At 32.1% G+C, this 24,275-nt stretch overlaps 1 protein-coding gene across 2 annotated transcripts; it reads right to left on the bottom strand.

Moving 5' to 3' along the window:
* Positions 1-1,722: 1,722 nt before the first annotated feature.
* HUB1 (histone mono-ubiquitination 1) lies at positions 1,723-23,505 on the bottom strand. Of its 2 annotated transcripts, XR_014433074.1 has the most exons (20): positions 22,988-23,505; positions 21,724-21,885; positions 21,519-21,603; positions 16,741-16,968; positions 16,482-16,643; positions 11,292-11,485; positions 11,135-11,218; positions 10,218-10,337; positions 9,916-10,102; positions 9,669-9,829; positions 9,497-9,568; positions 9,091-9,167; positions 5,946-6,140; positions 5,122-5,194; positions 4,902-4,988; positions 3,891-4,028; positions 3,615-3,817; positions 3,366-3,531; positions 2,189-2,499; positions 1,723-2,079 (listed from the first exon to the last, which is right to left on the bottom strand). XR_014433074.1 is itself a non-coding variant. In XM_083072509.1 (19 exons), the coding sequence occupies exons 1-19, from the start codon at positions 23,102-23,104 to the stop codon at positions 2,368-2,370; spliced, it is 2,643 nt and encodes an 880-aa protein (XP_082928635.1). In that variant the 5' UTR covers positions 23,105-23,505; the 3' UTR covers positions 1,723-2,367. The 2 variants fall into 2 exon arrangements, 1 of the variants encoding a protein (XP_082928635.1); XM_083072509.1 differs by having other exon boundaries at positions 1,723-2,499.
* Between the last annotated feature and the right edge of the window lie 770 nt (positions 23,506-24,275).

Below are 24,275 nucleotides of genomic sequence, written 5' to 3'. Positions count from 1 at the left end.
ATTCAAAAAATTTGAAATTCTTGATATTTGAGTTATTTTTATTTCAATTTCTATCATTCTTAAAATATTTTATTTGGATAAGTCAATTCAAATTTCTTAAATTTTAAATTGTTAGTTTGGATATGATGATTTTAATTCTCCTATGATAAAATTAATTTTAAAAATATATTTGTATATTGATATGTTTAAATTAAATTTTATAAAAATAAATATTAATCAAAATTTAAATATTTAATAAATTAAAAAATTAATATTAGATAATATTTAATAATTTTAAAAATATTTTTAAATATTTAATAATTAAAAACAAAAAAAATAAGATATAAAATAAAATATATAAGTGAAATAAAAAAAAAATAAAAAGAAATTTCAAATTTTTTCAAGAAATTTAAAAAATACTTAGATTTTAAATTTTTTATAAATTTTTTCCATCTAAACAAAGTATTTCACCTCAAAAAATTTAAAATTCTTCGAACAAATTAATTATTCCATTTAAATTCCTCATCTACATACACTCTAATAGTGTGTTTGGATGAAGACTTTTACAAATTCAAGGAATTTTAAATTCTTGGTATTTGAATTACTTTGATTTCAATTTCTATCATTCTTGAAATATTTTGTTTGGATGAGTCAATTCAAATTTTTTAAATTTTAAATTGTTAGGTTGAATATGATAATTTTATTCCATCATAATAAAAATTGATTTTAAAAATATATTTATATGTTAAGATTTTTAAATTAAATTTTATAAAAATAAATATTAATCCATTTTTAAATATTTAATAATTTTAAAAATTAATATTAGACAATATTTAATAATTCTAAAAATTAATATTAGATAATGTTTAACAATTTTAAAAATATTTTTGAATATCCAATAATTAAAAGAATGAAGAGATAAGATAAAATATATAGGTGAAATAAGAAAAACAAATATGAAGAATTTCAAATTCTCCCATTTTTGGAAAAATTTAAAATTCTACTATTTTAAGAAATTTCACAAATGCTTGGATTTCAAATTCTTCGTAAATTCCTCATCCAAACAAAGCATTTCATCTCAAAGAATTTGAAATTCTTCAAATAAATGAATTACCCTATATAAATTCCTCATCCAAACATACCATAAAGCTATTGATTTTCCTCCTCATAAACTCAATGTTTTTCCTTTTAAAAAGAGTCCAACAGATTAAACCTAATTACTCGTTTGATGTGCCGTCTTAAAACTATGTCAGCAGGCTTATGAACCCTGGAAGGTATATTGAGGACGGGACTATGTTTTCTTACAACCTTGCTTTGGAGTTTGCTTCTCTAGATAAGGAGTGAATTGTCTCACTTATTGATATAGCAAAAGAGTTGTTAATAGAGGTTGGCCTAGACCCCACATATAGTGAGTTGCATATTTTTTATAACAAATGTGTTCAAAATAATTCAAACAAATAATAAACAATTTCACACGATCATAGATAGAAAGCTTACCTCTAAGATGCACAAGTATACTTGCAACTAGATAAAGTACATCTTTAACATAAAATAACACATTAAAATGCAACAAACACCTGCACTTCATAAAATAGCCAGGTTTCATTAAAAACATGTTGATATGAATTTCAAAGATAACCACATCAACAGTGAGGTGTTTTGCACTGAGAATACGTTTCTCCGACGTAATTTTAGTGTCAGACAAGACGACGGTTTAAAAATATCATAGGCAACACAAATAAATTGAATAAATGATAAAATCGAGCTTTCATGACTTTTCACAACATCAATTACAATGGTATCTCGGCATATCATCTACGATTACACAAATTACATGCTGTTTATGAACAAAATTGAACGACCACTTCAAAATCTAACATATATACAATCCCCTGAAACCAAAAATTGTACTTCTGTCATTTCAGCAGAAAACAGATACAGATGCAAGACATTGTCGTTGCCACCTTTAGGGTCAACTTCCAAGGAAATTTTCCATGATGGCCAATTCAGGCTTTAGAATAATTTGAAAATTATTTGCCCGGTCAAAGACAATCCTTCATGACCTCTCCAAATAGCATTGGAAGATGTACTATGATAAATCTGCAAAGAACAAATATCACGTTTCCTATGGCTTCAAGTTCTTTCTTTTCAAAATGTTAAACTAAACATCATCCCAGATTCAAAAATGCGTAGTACTAAGATTAAGTACCAGCAAAAATAATCGTTTTTGATCCAAATGGAGACAGGCATTCATTGATCGCTGCCAATGTTCCTTATCTCGACAGTTGGCACTAAGCATATAATTGAACCATGTAGGTATCCATACACCAGATCTTTTTTTAGAACACCGGCCTCTTCTCAACATGTGGGAGAGACCCAAGTTTCTAGTTACAAATAAACAGACTTAACATCATTAGCCCCAAAGCTAGTAGCACACTGTGGACATTTGCGATGCCTACTCCCAGCAACTTTCTGGATACATGAATAGCAGAACAAGTGGTAGCATTTTGTAATTACCACCTGACAAAAAACAAGATACATAAGCTTTTCATGCCAAAAGAGTCAGATTTGGTTTCTTTTTAAATTTTCATTTGTAAACAAATTTGCAGGTGAAAAACATTCGCACACCCCCAATAGAGCACATCTCACAATATATCCAATAGTGACCAGTGCAGGCTGCAGCAAGGCATCAATGAAAAAGATATCGGGAAAATTAGAACATATTAGCTCGTGGCTCATATGTTTGTTTACCTCTAGGGTGTCAAACAAATGCATTGACTAAAATTTGAAGTGAGATATAATGAGTGCCAAAAATAAACCATTAAACCATTTATGATTTTCATTAAAAAAGCAATAAAAAAATCGTATCCATCCCCTAATTCATTTGATAAGAAAACATTCAACCAATAGCCCATCTATATATTTAATGTGCATTCTTCCTCTAATCGGAAATCCCAAGTCTAACTAGAATCTAAATTTTGACTACGTCGCAAAATGTTATTCAGGCCTAATGTTTCCCAAATTGAGACGTGAAGGGTCCACTCCAGCATGACAGAACACTTTTAAAAAGAATTGCCTTTCTAAAAACACTTTTAGAAATGCTTTTTTTTTTTTTAAGTTTAAACAAACGGAACCTATATTCACTGTTTCAAAAAGATTAAAGGGCCGTCATTAAATGTGATGCTAACGCCCACTCTAGAATCAGCTAGAACAAGGTGCTTCCAATGTGTTTCAGACCCTTGCACCACAGGTAAAGTCCACCAACATGGAAGTAACTTTGCCAACTGACCCACACTTCAAACTAATACCCTCCAGCAGCATTCAATTGCATCGTTTTAACATTTTCTAACCCACATCCAATCGCTTACAGTACATTTAAAAAATACCTCTTTTGCCCTGTCTTGGCAGATACTGCACTTGATAATTTCCCTGTACTCTTCAAGTTCCTGTTGAAGCTTTTCAGTAATTGAAGAGCCCTCATTCTGTTCTTTTAGGTGTGAGAACTTTCTCCTAGCAACCTCCAGATCCTCCTCTGCTCTCTTCTTGGCAAACCTAGTAATTTAAAGACAAAAGGTTCACAACTGTGTACCAAAAACATTTGAAGAAAAAAAATGTATACATTACAGATTAAATACCTTTCTTTCTCAAGTTCTACTTGTAACTCCATACGTGTCACTCGATTACTACCAATTTTAGATTGCAATTCCACCACTGTATCCCTAACCTGTTGAGATTGTCTTCTAACATCAGACAGCCTTCTTTGTGTATTTTCCAAAGTGACAGAACTTTGAAGTTTATCCTCTGCAAGTCTTTGAAACTGATCTGAACAAAACTTCAACTGCATACCAAGTAAGGATAAGTAAAAGTTCAAAGTCACATCTGAAGTATGATATAAAGCAAGACCCAGCTACCTGGTCTTCAATTCTTAAAGCTTTCATATCATATAAATTCAGGGATATGTTTGCTTGCTGGATCTCTTGTTCAATTACACGCTTTTCTATGAGCAGAGAATCTTGCTTCTGTCTTGCCCTCACACCCTCCAATACAAGCTGCACCAATGTGACATATATTAATAAAAATCCAAGAAAATAACAAATATCACTATATAATGTATAAACATATACAGTCTTCAATAATAATAAATTCTCAATGTATAACAGAAATTTCGGCAAACAAGATATTTAAGTTCTTTGTATTAGATCCAAAACCCCTGTGAATGAGATTTTTATACTGGTTAGATTAGTAACCAACTATATTGAAAATTCTATTGATCATTATACTAGCAGCAAAAATGAAATTGATTACATGGATGAAATCATGAAAAATCTTCAGAATGATTTTAAGGTATTCTTCAGAAGTCATTCGGAAGACTTGGGAAATCTTTTGAAGTGATAGAAGGATTCTAAGCAATAAGACTTTAAAAATTACTCAGAAGTTGAGTTACCATGTTTTAAATATTCACCAGGTCACAATTCAACACCCCCCCCCTCCCAACTTTCTTTCTTCTTGTGACACACTTCAATTTATTCTGTAAGTGACAAAATTAATTTCAAAGTTGACATGTACAGATTTCAAAGCCAGTAATTTATGCTAACTATAAGCAATCCATATTTCTTTGATTCCACAGTCAGACACAATCCCATGAGAGCTCAAAAATTACAGAATGAGTATCAAAAGCTAAGAATAAAAAAAATGGACTAAAGAAAGACGACACAAATGACAGTTGCAAAACAACTAGAATAGAACAAAATTATCATATTAGCTCTACGTTCTGCTAAACCAAACCAATGCCCATCCAAGAATGTATGCTTTGCAAAATAGAGAGGGTCTTGTTTATATGTAGATGGCGAAGACTTTTGAAATAAATTAACATCACTTTCAAAGTAAATTAAAAAGTTGCAACCAATTTCAAGACAAATTACCTTAATATTGTAATCATCTCTTTCGGTAATCTGCTGCAACAGATGTTGATTTTGAGTTTGCATGTCATCATATGCTTGTCCAATACTCTGCAGAAAAATCATGCCAACATCAACAGATCAAAATTAACATTGTAAAAATTAGAAACAATTATAGGCTGAATAATCAGTAAAAAATGTCATGCTGCAAAGAATACCACCCCATGAAGATAAGAAATCCAACCTCTATTTCAGATAAATAGTTCTCATTTTGTTTGTTCTTAGATTTCAAGACATCAGACAGATCACACATTTGCCTGAAATAGGAAACAATAGGGACAAATTGTGTTAACTTTTCAATAAAATAATACAGCACGGAGTTGAGGGCATACAGTTGCAAACAGATGAAGGACTGAAACATGGTTTCATGAGATCCTTTCAGCTGCTTTCATATAAAACATGTATCAACTTCCACTTTACCGACAAAAAGAATAAGCAATATCATCAAATAACAAAAACAAAAAGAAAAACAAAAGCATCAAGTTTCAAATTTCAAGGACACACACCTCAGCAGGTAAACATCAACAAAATAAAAACAACTATATTTTTCTCATATTAAAATATCAGGAGAGTTAACAAAAGCAAAAGTTGACAAAAGTATTTATAAAATATAATGACAAAGTAATTTGGTTTCAATAGTTGGAAGCTCAGAGGAATGTACAGAGAAGCTTATATAAAAAAGGAACAAGAAAAAACAAGTTAATGTTTATCAAACAAAAACTCGATAAAAAAATAATAATTATTAGAGAAAGAAAAAGAAGCTGATAAAACATGCTATAGAGGGAGGAAAAAATAAAGACCAATGATTGCTTTGGTCAAACACCTTTATTCTTCATAAACAAAACCAAGCAACCAAAAAGGGAACACCTCACCATTCATGAAACTTTATCAATGCAATCAATGGCAAATTGGCAGAATAGAATGGATAATACCTCTTAAGGTAAGCACGTGTAAGATGCATATTAGATTAAACCACACTCAATTAGTAGCATCAAGTTAGAGGTTAACCTTTTAGAATCTTCCAATTTCTGCCTCATGTCTGCTATCTCAGCTTCAGCAGCAGCTAGTCTTTGTTGAGATCTGGCCTCTGCTTCATTGGCCGTCTTAACTCGAAGTTCTAAGGTGTGCTCATCAAGAGATGATTTCAAACTCTGGACATGTGCCCAAGCTCTGTATTCTGCTTCTCGTGCTTCCATGACATCCCTGCAGACACATTTCTGTTAGTGTTCCACTAGTTTTAAATTCCAGACTAAGGCACATTACAGCCAACCCCAAAAGTGGGATAGCCAGTATTTTTAATTTTTTTATATAATTTATATAATGCATACTTTATTACATATAAATTATCAAAAAAAATTATAAAAACTGCTCAAAGTTAATGACATTCATAATTAACAAGAAAAAGTTACAGCTGTCTTGAACAAAAAAGTCAAGTACATGTGTCCTAGATAGGAATCATCAATGTCCTAGATAAAAATTGCTCAAAGTTAATGACATTCACAATTATACATGTCTCTTATCATTTTCATTTATCACATCTACTGAGTTCATTTTTGGAAATTAAAACCCCTATAGTAGCTCTCCAAAAAAGCATTAGAGGGTGTTTTCTTTGGTATAAGGAAAGTCTTTACTTTATTGAGAATCTAACATTGGGAATGTTTAATTACTCACATTTGGTTTATTATTTAAAAAATAGCATTCCTAGAAAATATTATTTCCTGAGAATGGTTTTTTCATAGGTTTCCCAAGAAAACATTCCTACAGGGGAGGTGGGAAACTAACTTTCCTAAGGTAAAAATAAAGTTTTAATGTGATAAAAATGTCATGTTACATTTATTTGCTTATTTAATACAGTAAAAAAACCTTGATTCACAGATAACATTTATAAACATATCCAAAAATATTTATAACCAAAACTTAATTTTTACCTCTGGAAAGTTGGTTTCCCACCTTCCCATAGGAATATTTTCGTGAGAAACCTATACAAAAACCATTCTTGATACTCAGGTAACATTTATAAACATTCCCAGTAATATTTACGACCAACCAAACAGATTTTCATCATTCCTAAGAATCATGATTCCCAGGAATGATGATTCCCATGAATCATGATTCTCGAGCATGAAAAAATTTGTCGTCTGCCAAACGCCCCCTTAATGTTTTTGTTCATAGAGTTTATTGGAATCAACACAAAGCACCCGATACAGCTGCTATTCAGCCAGCTATTTAGTCTGCTGCAGCCACTACACTAAACTAGCCTGCTATAGCAGTCTTGTAGTGGGAAGGGGCCACTCTGCACCGCTGTCGCACACTATTTAAAACCCTAGTATTCCACAATTTCTGTTTGATGTGGTGAGCAACCTAGCATTGCAAACAAGAACTAGATGTGACACAACTTCATCATGCAATTAGTTCAACTATAATGTCAACCATACTCAATGCTTATATGTCTTTTATTTTTCATAGTTTTGGTATCTCAAGATTTATTAAAAGAATTTCATTTGAAAGAAGTCAGTTTAGAAAATTATGTATCAATTGGGTGCAAGTATAGAACTAATGGAGTTTCAGAACAACGTAGTACAAGTAATACACACATATATAACAAAAATATAAAGACTAAAGTTTCCTCAACTCATAACTCTGCTCCCATTATGTGGCCAAGTAAAAGTATCAGCCGGTTATTCCCAGGTTATGAAGTGACTGGTGACAATGCGAGCTTGTTGAATATTTCCCCTAATCAAAAATGAGAATCAGCTTGTTGCAAGACTAGTATCAAGCAAACAATGCAATGCTAGACTTTTCACCTCCATTCTCAATAGAATGTGATGCATCGAGCAAAGGTATTGGAGCAGTACACTCACAAGACAAGTGTCCTTCTTAAACAAATTTCTATCAGACAGACTCATTCTTAAACAGAACAGTCTATGAGAAGGAAATCATGGCACTAATATTGGCCATCCAGCATTGGTGCCCATATCTTTTAGGCCATTTTATTGTCCATATTGGTCAGAGGAGGAGTCTAATACTTTCAATAGCTGCACATTAACACCCAGAACCAGCAGAATTGACTGGCTAAGGCCCGTTTGAGGTGGTTTTTCATTTTTAGTTTAGTTTTCAGTTTCAGTTTGTTTTTTTTTTTGTTTTTAAAATGTTGTTGACAATTGAAGATAAATAAAATAAAACTTATAATACAAACATTCCAATCCCATTGTAATAAAAATAGAAAAATATAATAATAAAGTGATAATACCAGTTCTAGAACCACTGATACTAGTACTACATATACTGATATTATTGGTCCAGTGCTTATATATAATATAAAATCACAAAATCAGCCATAAAACATATCAGCCATTTTGTCATACTATATTATAATAACCAACACAGCCGAAATATTATAAAATCACAATTTTAAAAAGAAAAGCTAAATGCCTAAAATAATTAAAGAATTTAAAGATTAAAAAAAAAGAGAGATCAATGAACTTGAATGGACCCCATCTTCACTCTTTAACAATGGGTGATTGTTTTCAACTTGAGTGGAGCCTGTAGAGAATGTGTGTGACTTCAACAATAGCAAATGGGGTGTTCATCTTCGACAAAATATGTCAAGACAATGGGTCCTGCAAAGAGACAACCACAACCTGGGTGCTGCAGGGCCTTTGAGAATGGAGTTAGGCAACAAGAATGGCTTGTAATTTGGAGGAAAAAAATGTGAAGAAAGAACACACAAATCGAGCCCCAAGTTTTCTATTTTATATGAGCCTCAAAACAAAGAAACTAGGTGTTGCTTTTGGCCAAAATTTAGGTCTCGCAAAATTGCTCCTACAATTGTGAGCTTGTATGATTACCAAGTGAGCTTGCATGAGTTCGAATGAGCCTAGACAAAAGCGATTTTGCACGTGATTTGACTCAGTGGAAGTCTCTGGGCACGTAAACTCGTATGGTTCTATGAGTTAAATCGTGAGTTTGATAACCACAGTCCACATTTAACAATTCATTTCTTCTTGTGTCTAACAATGAAAATTTAACTTATTTCCACAATTCATTTGTTCCTAAACATTTGTCCTGAAGGTTCATTGCAATGTTAAAACCAAATTAGAAAAAATGCGTAAACCAGAAGGATTCAGAATAAGATCATAATTGAAATTCGAACCTTGAATCAATGGACTCACGTCTAAACATTTCCAATATCAACTTCAAGTCCTGCTCACTCTCTCTCAAATCTTGAAGCTGCATCAAAAGCAAATGAAAGTTTAGCATGAAAGGGAATGGAGGATTAGAAAATCAACTGTATCTGCCTTCATAGAATTTATATGACTTTGCATGCATTATTAATTTCATAAAATGTATTCTTCCCAAGTCAGAACTGACAATTTAAGATACATCTTGCATAATAATTAAAATTAATAATCCCTATATATTATCCAAGTAAATTAAACCATCAATATTGCAGAGAATATCATGTAATGTTTTATGATACACCACAAATTAAATGAGACAAACTCAAGTAACAACATAAGTGCAGCACAGCTTAAGTTTTTGAGTTGAATACAACATACCACACCAAGCAGCCTCTTTATCTCAGCAAGTTGACCAGCAGACCTGACAGAAAATGCATCACATTCTTTTACCTGTTATTTAAGAACAAAACCCTTTTAGAACCTGTGAATTTATGCTACCAAAATATTTGGTTCATGCAAAAAAAAAAAAAAAAAAAAAAAAAACACCAACCTTCCTGTCAAGAATACTAGAAACAGACTGCACATCTGCACGCAGAGAATGAATATCCGAAGCTGATTCTTTATATTTTCTTATTTGACTTTGCATAGACCCCATTTCTTCAGGAAATGAAGAAACCAGAGATTTAAATTCAGCAATGATTTGTTTCCTTCCTGAAGCCAAAGCAAAGGCATCAATTTAAAACCAAGAGCAATAAGATAGCATGCTTTGCACAAAAAGGGGGAGGGGGAATCCAAACCCGGTTCTCTTGCTTCCTCTTTCAGCTTATTTTCAATCATATTTCTTTCCTCTATCTTTTTCTGTATCTCAGTGCGTATATCAGCCACTCTAAAATCTGAAACTGCTGCAGACCTTTGAAAAATATCTGCTAAATCATTTTTAATGTACCACTCCCTCTCCCTCCAGACAAGATTATCCTTCTCAACCTATATTGAATATAGAAAAATTTGGTTTGGAGGCAGGGGTTCATCATCAGAAATATATCCTAGCAAAAAGTACAACAATCAAAAGGCATAAATGAAACTACCGACCGGTTACAACCTGTAGTTTCTCATATAAGGCCTGATACTCCAGAACTTCTGATTTCGATTTATCCATCTGATCTTTAACCAATTGAAAAGCATGGGAAGAAGTAATACACTTCAGATTCTTCAAAGTGTTCTGATGCAATCATTCAAAATCAAAATTAATAACCAAGGAAAGAAAACACACGCGCATGCATTGTAGAATATATATATATATATATATATATATATATATATATATATGTGTGTGTATATATATGTGTGTGTGTGTGTGTGTGAGAGAGAGAGAGAGGAGAGATCTACTTACTCCAAAAATAAGTTTACATAGACTTATTCCACTCAATAACTCAAGTTCTACATTAAATTTTAACGACCCAACTACTAAATTAAAAGTTCTTAATGCATAAATCAATTCTAAAAATTTTAAGAAAAATTGAAAAATTATTTTATGCTTCGTTTTATTTATTCAAATTGACGGATAATCATAAAATAATTTTATACATTGATTTGAATTAATGAAATGGAGTATCAAATAATTTTCAAATTTTTTAAAAATTTATAAACTTAATCTATGCATTAAAAACTTTTAATCCGACAGTTGGATCGTTGAATTTGATGTCGAATGAGTTATTGAGTGGAGTAAAGCTAGGTAGACTTACTCTCGGAGTAAGTAGATCTCTCCTATATATATATGAGTTAATCACCTATACACTGTCAGTGTAAAGTTTTTTTACACTGACAGTCAATCAGAGCCGTTAATAGTGTCTTTTCATCTGCTCATTTAATTAAATTAAAATAAAAAAGACACTATTAACGACTCTGGTTGACTGCCAGTGTAAAAAACTTTACACTAGCAGTGTATAGGTGATTAACTATATATATATATATATACTAATTAAAATATTAGAGTACAATGTTCGGAGGAAAACAAACCTGTAGATCACATAACTGCTGTAATATTCGTATTCTTTCCTCGTGAAGACTTTTCAGTTCAATTAATCGAGTTGAACCTTGTTCCTGAGAAACTCAACAATTAAGTTACAATGACCTATGAATTCTAAGACTAAATCGAAGACTCCAAGAACAATACCAATAGCTCCTTCAAAGTAGATTCCATATCTTGCAAATCCTTTTGCTTATCTCTGATTTTATCATTAGGAATGTGAGTACTTCCAACATTCAAGACTGGGAGAACCGCCCCTTTTGCAGCATCTCTCTCTGCCTTAAGAGTTGCCAGTTTGTGATTGCTTTCTTCCAGCTCTTCAACAGTGCTTGCCAGTTCCCCTAAGTAAATCAATGACATTCAGACAAATAAATCACATATTATATGCCAACCATCAAAGCATAAAATAGATGACTAGTAGGAGCAGAGCTATTTTATTATCTCTTTTCCTCAGCCCTTTGGAGATAGAGAAATGGAATTTAAATGTTAAAAGTGTAAGTCCTGTACAAAACTATAAAACTATACACATTTCCATAGATTTCTACAAAATAAGGCAAAAATATTTATAAACTAGTCTTGAAGGATGAAGAGAACAAACAGAAAAGTAGATCAACCTAACTAAATAAGAACTGCATAGTTGAGAAAATACCAAAAGCAATATATTATATCAATAGTATAAAATCAATATAAAATATAAATTTATGCAGCAGTAAGTACAAAACAACTTAAATAGAGAACATAAGAAAAATACATGCACAAATCAAATTGTGACCTTTTATACCAACATTTTTGCCTTTAAGTTGTAATCAAATAGCAAAATGAATCATGTGGAATATGTTCGCTCACCAGGATATCCAACCTATTAGCTAAAAGTCAGGTATCTAATTCAGCCAGACATAACCTGTTACATGGTCCATGAGCTTGGCAGTTAACCACAACATAGATCATGTATTCTGACAACCATTAATGACTCAAAATGATAATTCTTGTAAAGCTGGGGAAGAGTTTATAAACAAGGGATCTGCAACCGAAAATGAGATTCAGCTTTCATCTAGGATATCCACACATGGCTGACTGGGGTTCTGTTCAGACCTAGGTCAGGTTTGAGGAACTTGAGTGAAACAGAACTACAATTTCTCCAGGGAGCAATTTTATTAACACCAACCTCGTGTTTAATTCTATAACTATTTTACCATGAATTTTGATTTACTTCCAATTCCTTGAAGAGTAAAAATCCACAAATTTAAACATTCCCATATAGAATCAAACACTAGAATTTGCATTGACTATCCAATTCCCATTTCGACTAATAAAAAGATGGTGGGGCCTGAGAATAGGAATGAGGTGCAGAAAAAGAAAAAAGAGGAATGGTGGATGAGGGATAAATTGGTGAGACAGAGATAGTGTATGTGTATCAATGGATTTACGAGGAAAAAAGTCAAGACATTGAAGTAAAGTAAGCAGGTAGTGGGACAGAGCAGCCACCCCCAAAATCACCGAAGCAGGATGAGTGCCATTTTGGTACACAACCCCGTGTGCACACACATTGTTTTTCTGTATTTTTCTATATGTATTTATTTGATAATATTTTATACTCTTTCTACAGATTTTTAAAAATATATTATAATACTAATTATATTTTATTACTAAATTATTTTTTATTTTATATTAGTCATGTACTTCATTATTATAACTATAGGGTAATCTAGTTGTTTATATATATTTAAAAAAAGTTATATATTTGTCTCCATTATTTAATACTATACATTGTATAATTATGTATTAATATTTTCAAATATTTTGTTAACGTTCTTAAATATTAGGTTACCCTATAGTCTTGTAATAATGAAAGCATATGATTAATATTTAAAATAAAAAACTAAAAGAGAGAGAAAAGAAATCTTCCCAATTGTAGGACTGTTTAGGGTAGAGTTGACCAATTTTGGAGCAGGCCCAATGCCCACTTTGACCCAAAAAACCCAGCCTCTTTCTCACATCCCATCAGCCCTCACTTTGTCTGTCCCTAAAATGCGAAGAGATAAACGGGCAGAAAGGGTAAAACTTAACAGCATTTGATTTTACAAGTTGTCCCCAGCCACCAGCCACCCACCCACCCACAACCCCCCCCCCCCCTCCCCTCAAAAAAAAACCTGAAACGACATTGGTTACAACTTTCAAGGGTATTTTTTTTTCATTTAAATGACCCAAACATTAACCTGAAACTACATTTGGTTGTGGTTTTCAGCGACTTTGGCCACTACAGCAAGCTGCCCCACAACTTGTGAAATCACACGACTATAAAAGTCAAGGCCACATTCACCATGCTGAAAAGGAGATCACCGGAAGCTGGGATCATAGTATGATCATTGATCCCAGGCAATATTCATGGGAGAAAAAACCAGGTCAGCTCAGATCCTTCTGACCTGGTTTCAAACACTCGAGTTACAATCCCCAAGTTACAAGTTTTCACCCACTTCCTAGCTAGGATATCGAGTTTAACAACCTTGGTCATAGAAATGGGCTGATCCATGGAAGCTTGCCATGTCACAGCTCATTGTCATGCCTTGAGCAGTGTGAAACATGGTAGTTGAATCGGGATACAAATAGTGTATTGGAAAGCCTTTATTTTGAATCGTGAATCGAATCGTAAGATTCGTGATCAATAAAAACATAATGTATATATATATATATATATATATATATATATATATATAATTTATTTAAGTACTCAAGGCACATTTTATCATAAACAAACATGAAAAATGAAATCATACATTAATATATAGTTTTTTTTTTTGGTAAAGCACATTAATATATAGTTAATAATATATAAATATATTCTTATTTATTTATTTTTACATATATTTATATAAATATTAAATAATTTATAATACATATAAATAATAATATACATATAAAAATAAAAACATAACTTAATTTATACATTAAATATTTTCAATAATAAAAACTTATAGTAGTTAAACAAAATAAAAAAAATAAAGAAAACAAAATATTTAAGGTGTTATACTAAATTTTTTATTACTTAAAATATTATCTAAATCATAATAATAATAATAATAATTAATAATAAAGAGAAGTTACTTTCTAAAAAGAATAGTGAAGTAAAAGGCCCCTTAACCAAATCAAAAGATAAAATAAAACTTGGCCCAGCCCAACTTTTCTAACCCTAATTATTTATCCTGCAACCCTTCTAATGGTGAGACTCAAGCCATCACCGCTGCCTTCCCTCTTAGAAAAAAACAGGACTGCAGATGCCGGAGAAGACATAGCCACCGTCGGTGAAGACAGAGCCGCTGTCAGAGAAGACAGATCGACCGGAGAAGACAAATCGACGGAGATTCGTCAGAGAAGACAGATCGACACTTTCCCTCTCTTTTCTGCTTTTTTTTTTCCTAAAAAACTATTTTTTTAGGGTTTCTAGAATCGGGTCTCGCGTGATCCGACCCGGTTTCGAGGCGCGACCAGCTGTTTCAAAATCGTGCAATTTAGTTCAAAATTGCAATTTTTCCAATTCATGCCATGATACGCACGATTCACATGCGATTCTTGATCCAAAACGAGACGACTTGCGATTCGAATCGCGGAACCTTGGACTCGTATCATACGATACGAATCGCGATACATCCGATACTTACTACCATGGTGTGAAACACAGCCAACAGCAACTATTGCATAAGAGACAAAAAAACCTTTTTGGGCCCTCAAACAATGTCATTCGGAGCTGTTTAAGTGGGGCAATCTTCGATTTTTCCCCTTTTATTTCATCAAAACACACGCTATTTTCCCCAGTCACTCCTTTGGAAGGATAAAACTCTAATTGGTCTCATCTCTCTTTGGCACAAACCATTTGACCCAGAGCTCTCAGATGCATTTCCAGCCAACTCATGGCACTCCAATCAATTTTCCAGCCAACCCACAATGTATGTAACTCTGGCATACCATTCTGTAGTCTCCAGTCTCTACTGTGTTCACATCCATCAGAATCTGTTCTGTTTACATCGAAGAAGGGACTACGTCATCTCCATAAACCAGAGAGCTCAAAAGCGAAAATGAAGAACACAAACACAAAAATAGAGGCCAAGACCACATATCCAGAACAAAAATAGATGAACCAAAGACCAGAGACCAGAACAAAGAGCAGAGAAAGAGAGAGTAGAGACCAAACCAGTCAGCAACTCTTCAAGAACCAAAGTCCTCAAGTCCATAATAGAGAATAGAGACCAGCCACAAGACTGGTCAACTCAACACAAAAACAATGGGAACAGATCATGGAATGAGGGCGATGGAGAGTATGAAGAGGCAGAGAAATGCACACAAGCAAGGGAATAAGGAAGCAGAAGAGATTAAATTAAATTAGGTCAAGATAAGTGGTTTTTTTTTAGAGAAGTGGGTCGAAAACTCAGCCATGACCCAGGTAAAACAACTGTTAGAATAGTGGATTAAGCCTAACTCAACCCTACAAAACCGGCTTGTAAGGTAAGGGTTACTTTCCACTTATATACTATTCAATTGCCTAATCTCTAGTCGATGTGGGACTTGGGTTTTTCCCAATACACCCCCTCACGTCCAGCACTATTGGGCTTGGTACGTGGATAAATGGTGGGTGGCCCTTTTTAATGATCTAGGATTGGCGGGACTTAGGTTTTTCCCAATACACCCCCTCACGCCTATGAGGCATGCATCAATGGTGGGTGGTCCATTTTTAAAGTGGATCTAAATGGCTCTGATACCATGTTAGAATAGTGGATTAAGCCTAACTCAACCCTACAAAACCGGCTTGTAAGGTAAGGGTTGCTTTCCACTTATATACTATTCAATTGCCTAATCTCTAGTCGATGTGGGACTTGGGTTTTTCCCAATAACAACAAAGCAGGATTGGACAAAGGGCAGATCCCATGATCCTACAATCTTACTGTCCCACTCGACCCCACCAAATCCTGATCCTAATTCTGATGCAGAACAGGAGGCTTTCCAAAAAACACAAGATTATGCAATTTTCCGATCTTTCTCATGATTTAGAAAAAACTGATTTCCATTGTTAAAAGACAAGCAAGCAGAAGTATTATTGAGAATTTAAATCTTTTTTTTTTCACTCATAATATTTTTTATTTATTCTATTTCAAATGATATATCATCATCCGCATTGTATTTTTCCTCCTTTCTATCAAATAACAAAAAAATAATACTCAATACTTTACGAGCATTGAAATTTCTATATGCTTTAAACATAATTTTCATAGTTGAAATAAGAAACTTCAAGATTCCATGGTACGGAGTAGGGATAAAATGCATAAGAACACAGCAGAGATAATTTACCTTTTAATCTTTCAAGGTCAGCTTTATTTTTGGCATCAAGATCTCTCTGAATTTGGAACTCACTTGCTAAAGACTTGTGCTTCAAATGAAGTTCACTGAATTCCAATCTCAAGTTTTTAACTTTCACCTCAAGATCAGAGGACAATGTCTGCCTACACAAAACTATAAACAAACAGTGTAACCAATAAAGCAGAAAGACTTCTCTGAAAGAATGAGCATAACATTCAACTATCAGATTAAACAAGCACTCAAATCTTACCATCTCCAGGAAGCTTTTTCAGTAATGCAGTACGCAATCCATCCATCAGAACCCAAAGGTTATTAACAGATATGACTATATTTTTTAAAACGCTTTTAGCTTTTTCAGTACTAATTTCCGTTTGCTCTTCCATCTGGTTTGCATAGTTACATGTGGAGGCACATTCAGTTGCACCAGTTTGCATTAGCCGGCCAAGAAACACATCCTGAACAGTAGATGGACTACCATCTGGCAAACAGATCGAAGAATCCTCTCATTAGCTAAAACATTTTCCCAAAGTTCAGACTAATAAAGTTTCTTACATAATATCAAATAATCAAGAAATGTAAAGACAGATTTTGCAATCCCCAGAAACACAGGTAGCACATCATTCAGCGAAAATAATTCAAACATCAAAGAAGTCTTGAAGAAAAATAGACACATTAATGCAGGTTTTAAAAGTTAATTACATAAAAAACCAGTAGCAGGAAAATTCCAGACATCATTTCAGGCCATTAGTTCCAGGTAAGCATTCCAAACAGATTAAGAAAATATGGCTAATATGCAGCATTTGAAATTCAAAATAAGAAACAAATATTCAACACTTTCAGTTTGATATATTTTTTTAAACTTTAGAACACTATTGGTCTAATAAGATGGTAAGTTTGGTTGAGGAAAAGAAAATATTAATGAATCAAAGGTCAAAACTTTGAAAATTTAAAATTTCTTCTAATTTGGATGAAGGTATAAACAAAGAGAAAATATATAAATGGAAAAATTTTAAAATTTCTCTATATATTCGCTTTAACTCAACTTAGTGCAATCTTTACGTTATTCCAAAAATAGTAAACAAGAAGTGGCAATAATGGCCAATGGGATTCTCCCTTGGAAAATGAAATAACTATTTTCCTTAAAGTTCATCCTCAAAACCTTAGGTTTATCACTTTATCTTCACAGCTTAATTTATAATATACACACATAGCAACCAGAAAACATGTAATGCTGCAGGATGGAATACAATTACTAGTAAACCAACTGATTACTAACACTATGGAATTTAAAGATTTTCCAAAAATATTGTCACCGTAAAGAGAATAGAGGAGCTAACCAATGACAATCCTAGATTCAACATTAATAGGGCATTTTAGAATATGAAAAAACAATTAATTTAAACAACTCTACAAAATTGGAAAATATTTCAGTGGCAAACAATCATACACAAACTAGCAAGACAATGGCATGCCATACCTGCACTATAGTAAAAGGAAAAAATGACTATTTTTATGAATAATTATTCATGAGTAGTTTCGTAATAATAAAAAAAAATTGAGCAGTCACTTAGGAGTAAGTTTAGAATAAAATAATAAAAGCGAAAAGAGATCTTTAGGAAAAGGTGATTTTAAGGAATTGTACAAAATATAATCAACAGGTAAGATGATCCATTTATAATTGAATACCAAAAGTAGTTATCAAAGGGGTATTCCCTTCGTAAAATGGTATAGATAAACACACTGCTAAATAATTTCCTGTACCTAGAAAGAATACAAGTTAGTGACAAGGACATCATAGCATAACGAGTTACTAGCCTTTTTAACATGTAATAGGAAAGTCAACACAATAGAGAGAATTAGCCTTATAAGCACAGCAAGGTACTCTAAGAAAACACAATTTTCCTTCCACCTGCACAGTTGGTTTCCAACCTTCACTCACTTCAGGCTCTCATCCTGCTTCTGTCATTAGTCAGGATTCCCCAGAGAGTAGTTGATTTCATAGCAAGCAAACAATCAACAAATGGTAATAAATTTTAATTTATTTCACCTTTGGCACAAAGTTTCAATATGATGTCATTTGATATATCATATATGTATGCCATTATTGAATATATAAAATATTAAATCATAATTATTCCCTTTTCATTTTTTTTCTGTTTTAATCAATACATCTTACAAAAATAGTGTTTTGTACCACACCAAAGTAAGGACTACAAATGAGTAAATTTTACATTTTTCATGGACTAAAAAAAATGAAGATGAATTCATTCCCAAATATTCATAGTTTGAGACCAAAAATTATATTTATACCATATTTTAGTTTACAAAAGTTTTCATCATGGAAAACAAAATCAAATTAATCTTTATATTTTTATATTAATTTTATCTTTAACACAATCTAACATGAGATTAATTTTCAATTTTTCACTTAATCAGAGGTAAAACATTTTTATATTTTTTTCTATACTTTTATTAATTTTTATTGTATTTGGACACAAATATTAACTAAAATATTTTTTAAATTATAAATTATAAATAACTTTAAAAAACATATAAAACTGAAGAAAGCTTTCTTTCCAATTTTCTATCTTCATCCTTTCATCACATTAGTCTTGATCATAAAATTTTCTGATCAATGCAAGATTAAAAAATCATTTATTATTTCATATTTTTATTTATTTTACCTGTGTTTAAATAATGAATACAATTAAAACAATAAAAAAAAAAGGTGCATGAATTGTGGCAGCATATAATTAGTACCATAGTAAAGGACCTAGGAAATTCAATTTTGTAAAGTGTATGCGGTGTGTGCATCTGTTTAGCATTCCTATTTTCATAAGTACGAACACATTCCTCCAAAACATTTTGAATGTAGATTCATATATTTTTCCTAACCTGCCCTTCAAAACTTCTAGAATGATACTAATTACCATTCTATAATCTTGAACATTGTTATAAAAAATGCATATTCATAATATATATATATATATGTTATATATTAATAAATATATGTTATACATGGAAGAAAAATAGTTAAGCTTTTATTTTATTTTCCTAATTAAAATCATTTATTTTAGTTACATCAATTAGATCCTATACTAAATTGCATATTTGTATCCATTCTCACACACCAAACTACAAATTGCTTTCCATGTCATTTTATTTTTAATGCCAATCTAGAAATCAGAATAGGATTCACATTCCACTTTATTAATTCATAAATTTAATCTATGGAATTACAATTTTTTTTTTGCACCAAACATGACCTTGACACTTAGATCAGCAGAGGATTAACACATAATCTAGAATTTTTTTAGGATGGAGTAATACCAGTAAATCAAGAAAAATGGGTCAGAGATTGGCACAAAAATAGGTTACAAAGCAAGCAGCAGTGACTATGATAGCGATTCAATAGCCTGTTGTGTGACAAACAATGGTTTGACAAATGAGTTTATTGGCATGTGTTGCAGGGTACATCAATTAAAGACTAAAAAAGTAATCTAGCAAAAGAAAAGGAAACAGATCAAGCCTTATTGCAAGTTGCAGAAAACAAAATAATTGAAGAAATTTAAGTCACGCATAGGGCTGGGTTGTAGTGCACAATTAAGAGCAATCTCCATGTATAAATTCAATAATATGATCATTACCCTTAAAATCATAGTGGAGTATAAGTTGCAAATGTAATAGTATCTTGCATCTGTAATAGCTGTTTGCTAGGAGTCAGTGGCATATCATTTAGTGATATGTTAAATTAGTAAGATTTCAAACCAACTGTGTCTAGATATATATATATATAGGAGTTCTCTGTACTTGTAATTTCTTCAAATCTTTTTAATAAAAGTTCAGTTTCATCATTAGAATTTATTATCTATCACTCTTTAAACTTCTACACATCTATGACTCATCCAAATTTATACAAGAAAGACAGTGGTAGAGCTCTAATCCTACAAGGTATTAGGTTCCCCACTAATAGTACCAAACCATGGATGATGCAGTAAAATTAAAGATTCAACATATAAACATAAAACATTGACACAATAAGACCTAATTACCTAAATAGTAGAAAAAATATGTTCCCTGTAGTCAAACCCATAAATAAGGAGGGAAAAAACCGAATTTTGAAAATGAAGCTTCCAGGCCTCTAAACATTAAAAAAAATAACTAAAGTTATTGGCCTCATTAAGGTTCCAATAGGATCTCTAAGAGACACAAACCACTAAGAGCTAGAATTAGATTTCACAGAGTTATATTAGATGTGCTATCAGGTTAGATAGTCTTTCTCCTACAAAAGCTTTTTCCTCTTTTCCCCAGAATTCTGAGAAAAGTTTTGGCTGAAATTTAGAGCAAAGAAAGCTAATCCAAAAAGCACAAGGCAAATGCTCTTGCAAGAATGATCAATCACACAGCCTTAATTGATACATGAACCGAAGAAAGTATAGACACAACTAGAGATCATTTAAGTGGTTGGTTTTACTGGAAAGTTGGCAACTTAGCATACAATTGATCACTCTATTTGATTGTTATGCTTAACCCAAAATTATTTCGTACAAGAGATGCATGTGGCCCATTTGAACAAAGAAAAACTCCAAAATTTTAGTTTATTTTTTTAATGCCTTTTGACATTAATCCGCATCAATTTGGCACAAAAAATAATACTTGTATGTCACACACCTATGAAGGACCAAAAGTAAAAAACCCAAAAGAGAAGTATACAAGTAATGTTTGTATCTACACCCAACACAGCCAGCAATGTTTCTGTAAAATCATTTGGTCTTTTGTTAATCAGTTAATTTAAAAACTTATGACTTATGAGATATACATAGAATGAACTTGCAGGTTGCAAGCAATAAATGTCCCTCAAAATATATAAACCAAAACCTTCCCACCAACAAGAAAAATTATGGATTAGATGTTATTTGAACAAAAAATATTAGATTTGTGTTCATACATGCAATCAAACAAAGAATTAAATTAAATCAGTCTTGCAACAAGAGAACAAAATATAAATAACGTGCATGATGATGTCACCTTCCATGGTTGATGAAAATCTAGAATTTGATTTGCTGCTTGACTCTCTCGTACATTCAGAACATGACTCCAAATCATTAACCAGCTACACACACAATGAACAATAACAGTATGTCATCATGATACCAATCATTGAAAAATAATTACAGTAATCATATAATATTACAGTAATATTATGAGCAAAAATGAAATGGGACCCAATTACCTGCTCCCAAGACTTCCTGACCACTGCTAAAGTGGAATCATATGACTTTTGCCTCTCCTTCAGTTGAGAAACTCTATTCTCAAGAGCTGCATACTCTAACTTCTGAGTTTCTAGTTTTTGTGTAAGCTTTTGATTTTGATACTGAAGTACAACAATATCAAGCTGCAAAATAAGAGAATGCATGAGTTTAAATAATAACAATGACACTGTTTATTAACTCTGTTTTTCCTACGTGGTAGATCAGTAAATGAAATACATATGATGCACTGGATAGATGACCTATATTGCCATTCAATTAAAGTCCCATGAGATAAAATAGGGTAATAACATCTATTCAGGATTTGGAATCCAAAATCATTGTATAAGCATTAATTTTTGGAGAAATGAAACTAAATCAGCATTTCCCTGCATAGACATAAATTTCTCTTTTTTAATTACTCAGTAGTGTGCATTGCTAATCAAGGAATCAAACGAATTTAGGAAAAGAACTTGCAGTTTCTAGACTAGTATAAGCACTACCTCCCAAATTAAGAGTAACAGATCACACAACAAATAATTTTCATCCAACCCAAAGTTAGAGAAACAATCAAGCATATAAAAAGTTGAAAAAATGTTCCATAGAGTTATAATCTCCATTACTGCACTCACACTAACAAACTATCATAGATTATACAAATTATACAAAATAGTAACAGAACCGATTGATATAGGTCTAATACACAAATTACATAGTCCATTCGCTTAAAACCCGTTTCAGAGCAATAGCAACATCAACCAAACACTACATCACTAGGTGGGTCATCAAAATAGATCAATAGACAGCACTGCACTCCATTAAAATAGAGATTCTGTGACATATTCAAATCAAGCCTTTACTTTTGGTACAAACATGTACATGTTGTATAATTTCAGTCGCAGCATGAAACTATGTTAAACCAGTTTTCTCAAAAGAATTAGACTAAAAAACCATTTGAGTCCATCAAAGGGGCAAAATACTAACAAATAGCTATCATGTTAAACAAACAGGAACGAGCAGCCAAAAAGAAAAGAAGAAAAAAAACAGAAATATGCAAGTAACTTTCAGAAAAGATTTTCCTTGTTTCTAGTTAACCATCATACATAATATATGAAATTAAAACCTCACGGACAAAAACTAACCCCGGAAAAACAGAAAACCTATGAAATGCTTCGTATAAGAAATAAGAAATTAGAACTTAGAAATTTGAAACACAAGCATCAGATATTAAGGGGGAAAAAGTGGCACCTTTTTGTCTTCAGAAACGGGCAAGAAGGGTAGCTTCTTGGTAGTAGCAGCTGCAGGCGTAGGGGACAAGGAGCTAAAGTGACGTCGTTTTCTGTCCGAGTCACCCATACTCCCCATTGAAACAACACACACACAAACCCTAGAAAACACCCACTTCACTCACATCACGAAATTTCAAAACCATCCGTCGAAAAAACACCATTCACGAGGTGCCCCAGCCACCCCCAAACACAATCACAAACTTCAATTCCAAAACAAACCAAGATTAACCAATCCCTCAAAACCCTAATTCAAACCCTGCCCAGTGAACCAAACCAAGGGAAGAAAAAAAATAAACGAAATAAAATTTATTTTCTCTTCTTTTTTGTCTCTATCTATCTACTTCGAAACCTTGTCGAGAGGAATAAAACCTAGGATTTCAACGTATTTGAGTGTTGTTGTTTTCTCTCTCTCTCTCTCTCTGTTCTGTGCATACCTGTTTTCTCTCTTTCTCTGAATTGAAACCCGAAGAGGGAGAGAGAAATTGATTTGTATTTTTCTTCAACGAAATGGTTATAGCGTAATATTGGGAAGGTTCTGAGGGTATTTTCGTAATTGCAAGACTCACGCCGTTTGTGACTGATGTATCCGGTCATGAGTGGGGCTACTTGAGAGGATTAATTATTATTTATTTATTATTATAATTAATTATTAATTATAACCCTTATTGTTATATTATTTATCATGAATATGTTAAAAATAATAATAATAAAAAATAAAAAAGGAAAATGTTGTATATTTTGAAACTCATGAACCGAAAAATCTTCCGACTGTTAGAAAGTTCAATTTCTGTCGATTGATTTATTTAATATAAAAGCAATCATTTAATTTAATATTAACGATTTTTTACATTTTCGGAGGATAATTCAGTACATGTAGCATATCTCGACAAAAATAGTGTTTTTTTCTACCTAAAATGTAGCGTGTTAAAAAGTGTGATTCCCAAACATTTATTTTTATACATAGATAAATTTATTTATAGGTAAGTAAAGGAAATACTTCATTTGGTAAATTCTTTTTTATTTTTGATATTTTATTAGACAATTTTATCTTTAAATTTGTATTCCATATACAGTATAATTTGGTTTTTATAACTTTTAAAACCACTCATTCTCTTCATCCAAAAATAAATAAATAAATAAATAAAAACCACTCATTTTCCGTATAAAAAAATATATTAAAAAAAACTCACTCATTCAGTCAAGTTTCAATTTTCAATATTTTTTCTTTTTCTCCTACAAATATCTTA

The sequence above is a fragment of the Cajanus cajan genome, chromosome 4, assembly GCF_000230855.2.
Source record: "Cajanus cajan strain Asha chromosome 4, NIPB_CcT2T_4, whole genome shotgun sequence".
Classification (NCBI taxonomy): domain Eukaryota; kingdom Viridiplantae; phylum Streptophyta; class Magnoliopsida; order Fabales; family Fabaceae; genus Cajanus; species Cajanus cajan.
This window is presented reverse-complemented; position numbering and strand designations above follow the sequence as displayed.

What these genes read in the sequence shown, in the direction of transcription:
- HUB1 (XM_083072509.1), bottom strand. Translation starts at nt 23,104, where the DNA reads ATGGGGAGTATGGGTGACTCGGACAGAAAACGACGTCACTTTAGCTCC. An exon ending in AGCAGTTATGTGATCTACAG is followed by an intron (nt 10,338 to 11,134) that starts GTTTGTTTTCCT and finishes TGATTGCATCAG; the next exon opens with AACACTTTGAAGAATCTGAA. An exon ending in CTTTAAGAATTGAAGACCAG is followed by an intron (nt 3,818 to 3,890) that starts GTAGCTGGGTCT and finishes CTTGGTATGCAG; the next exon opens with TTGAAGTTTTGTTCAGATCA.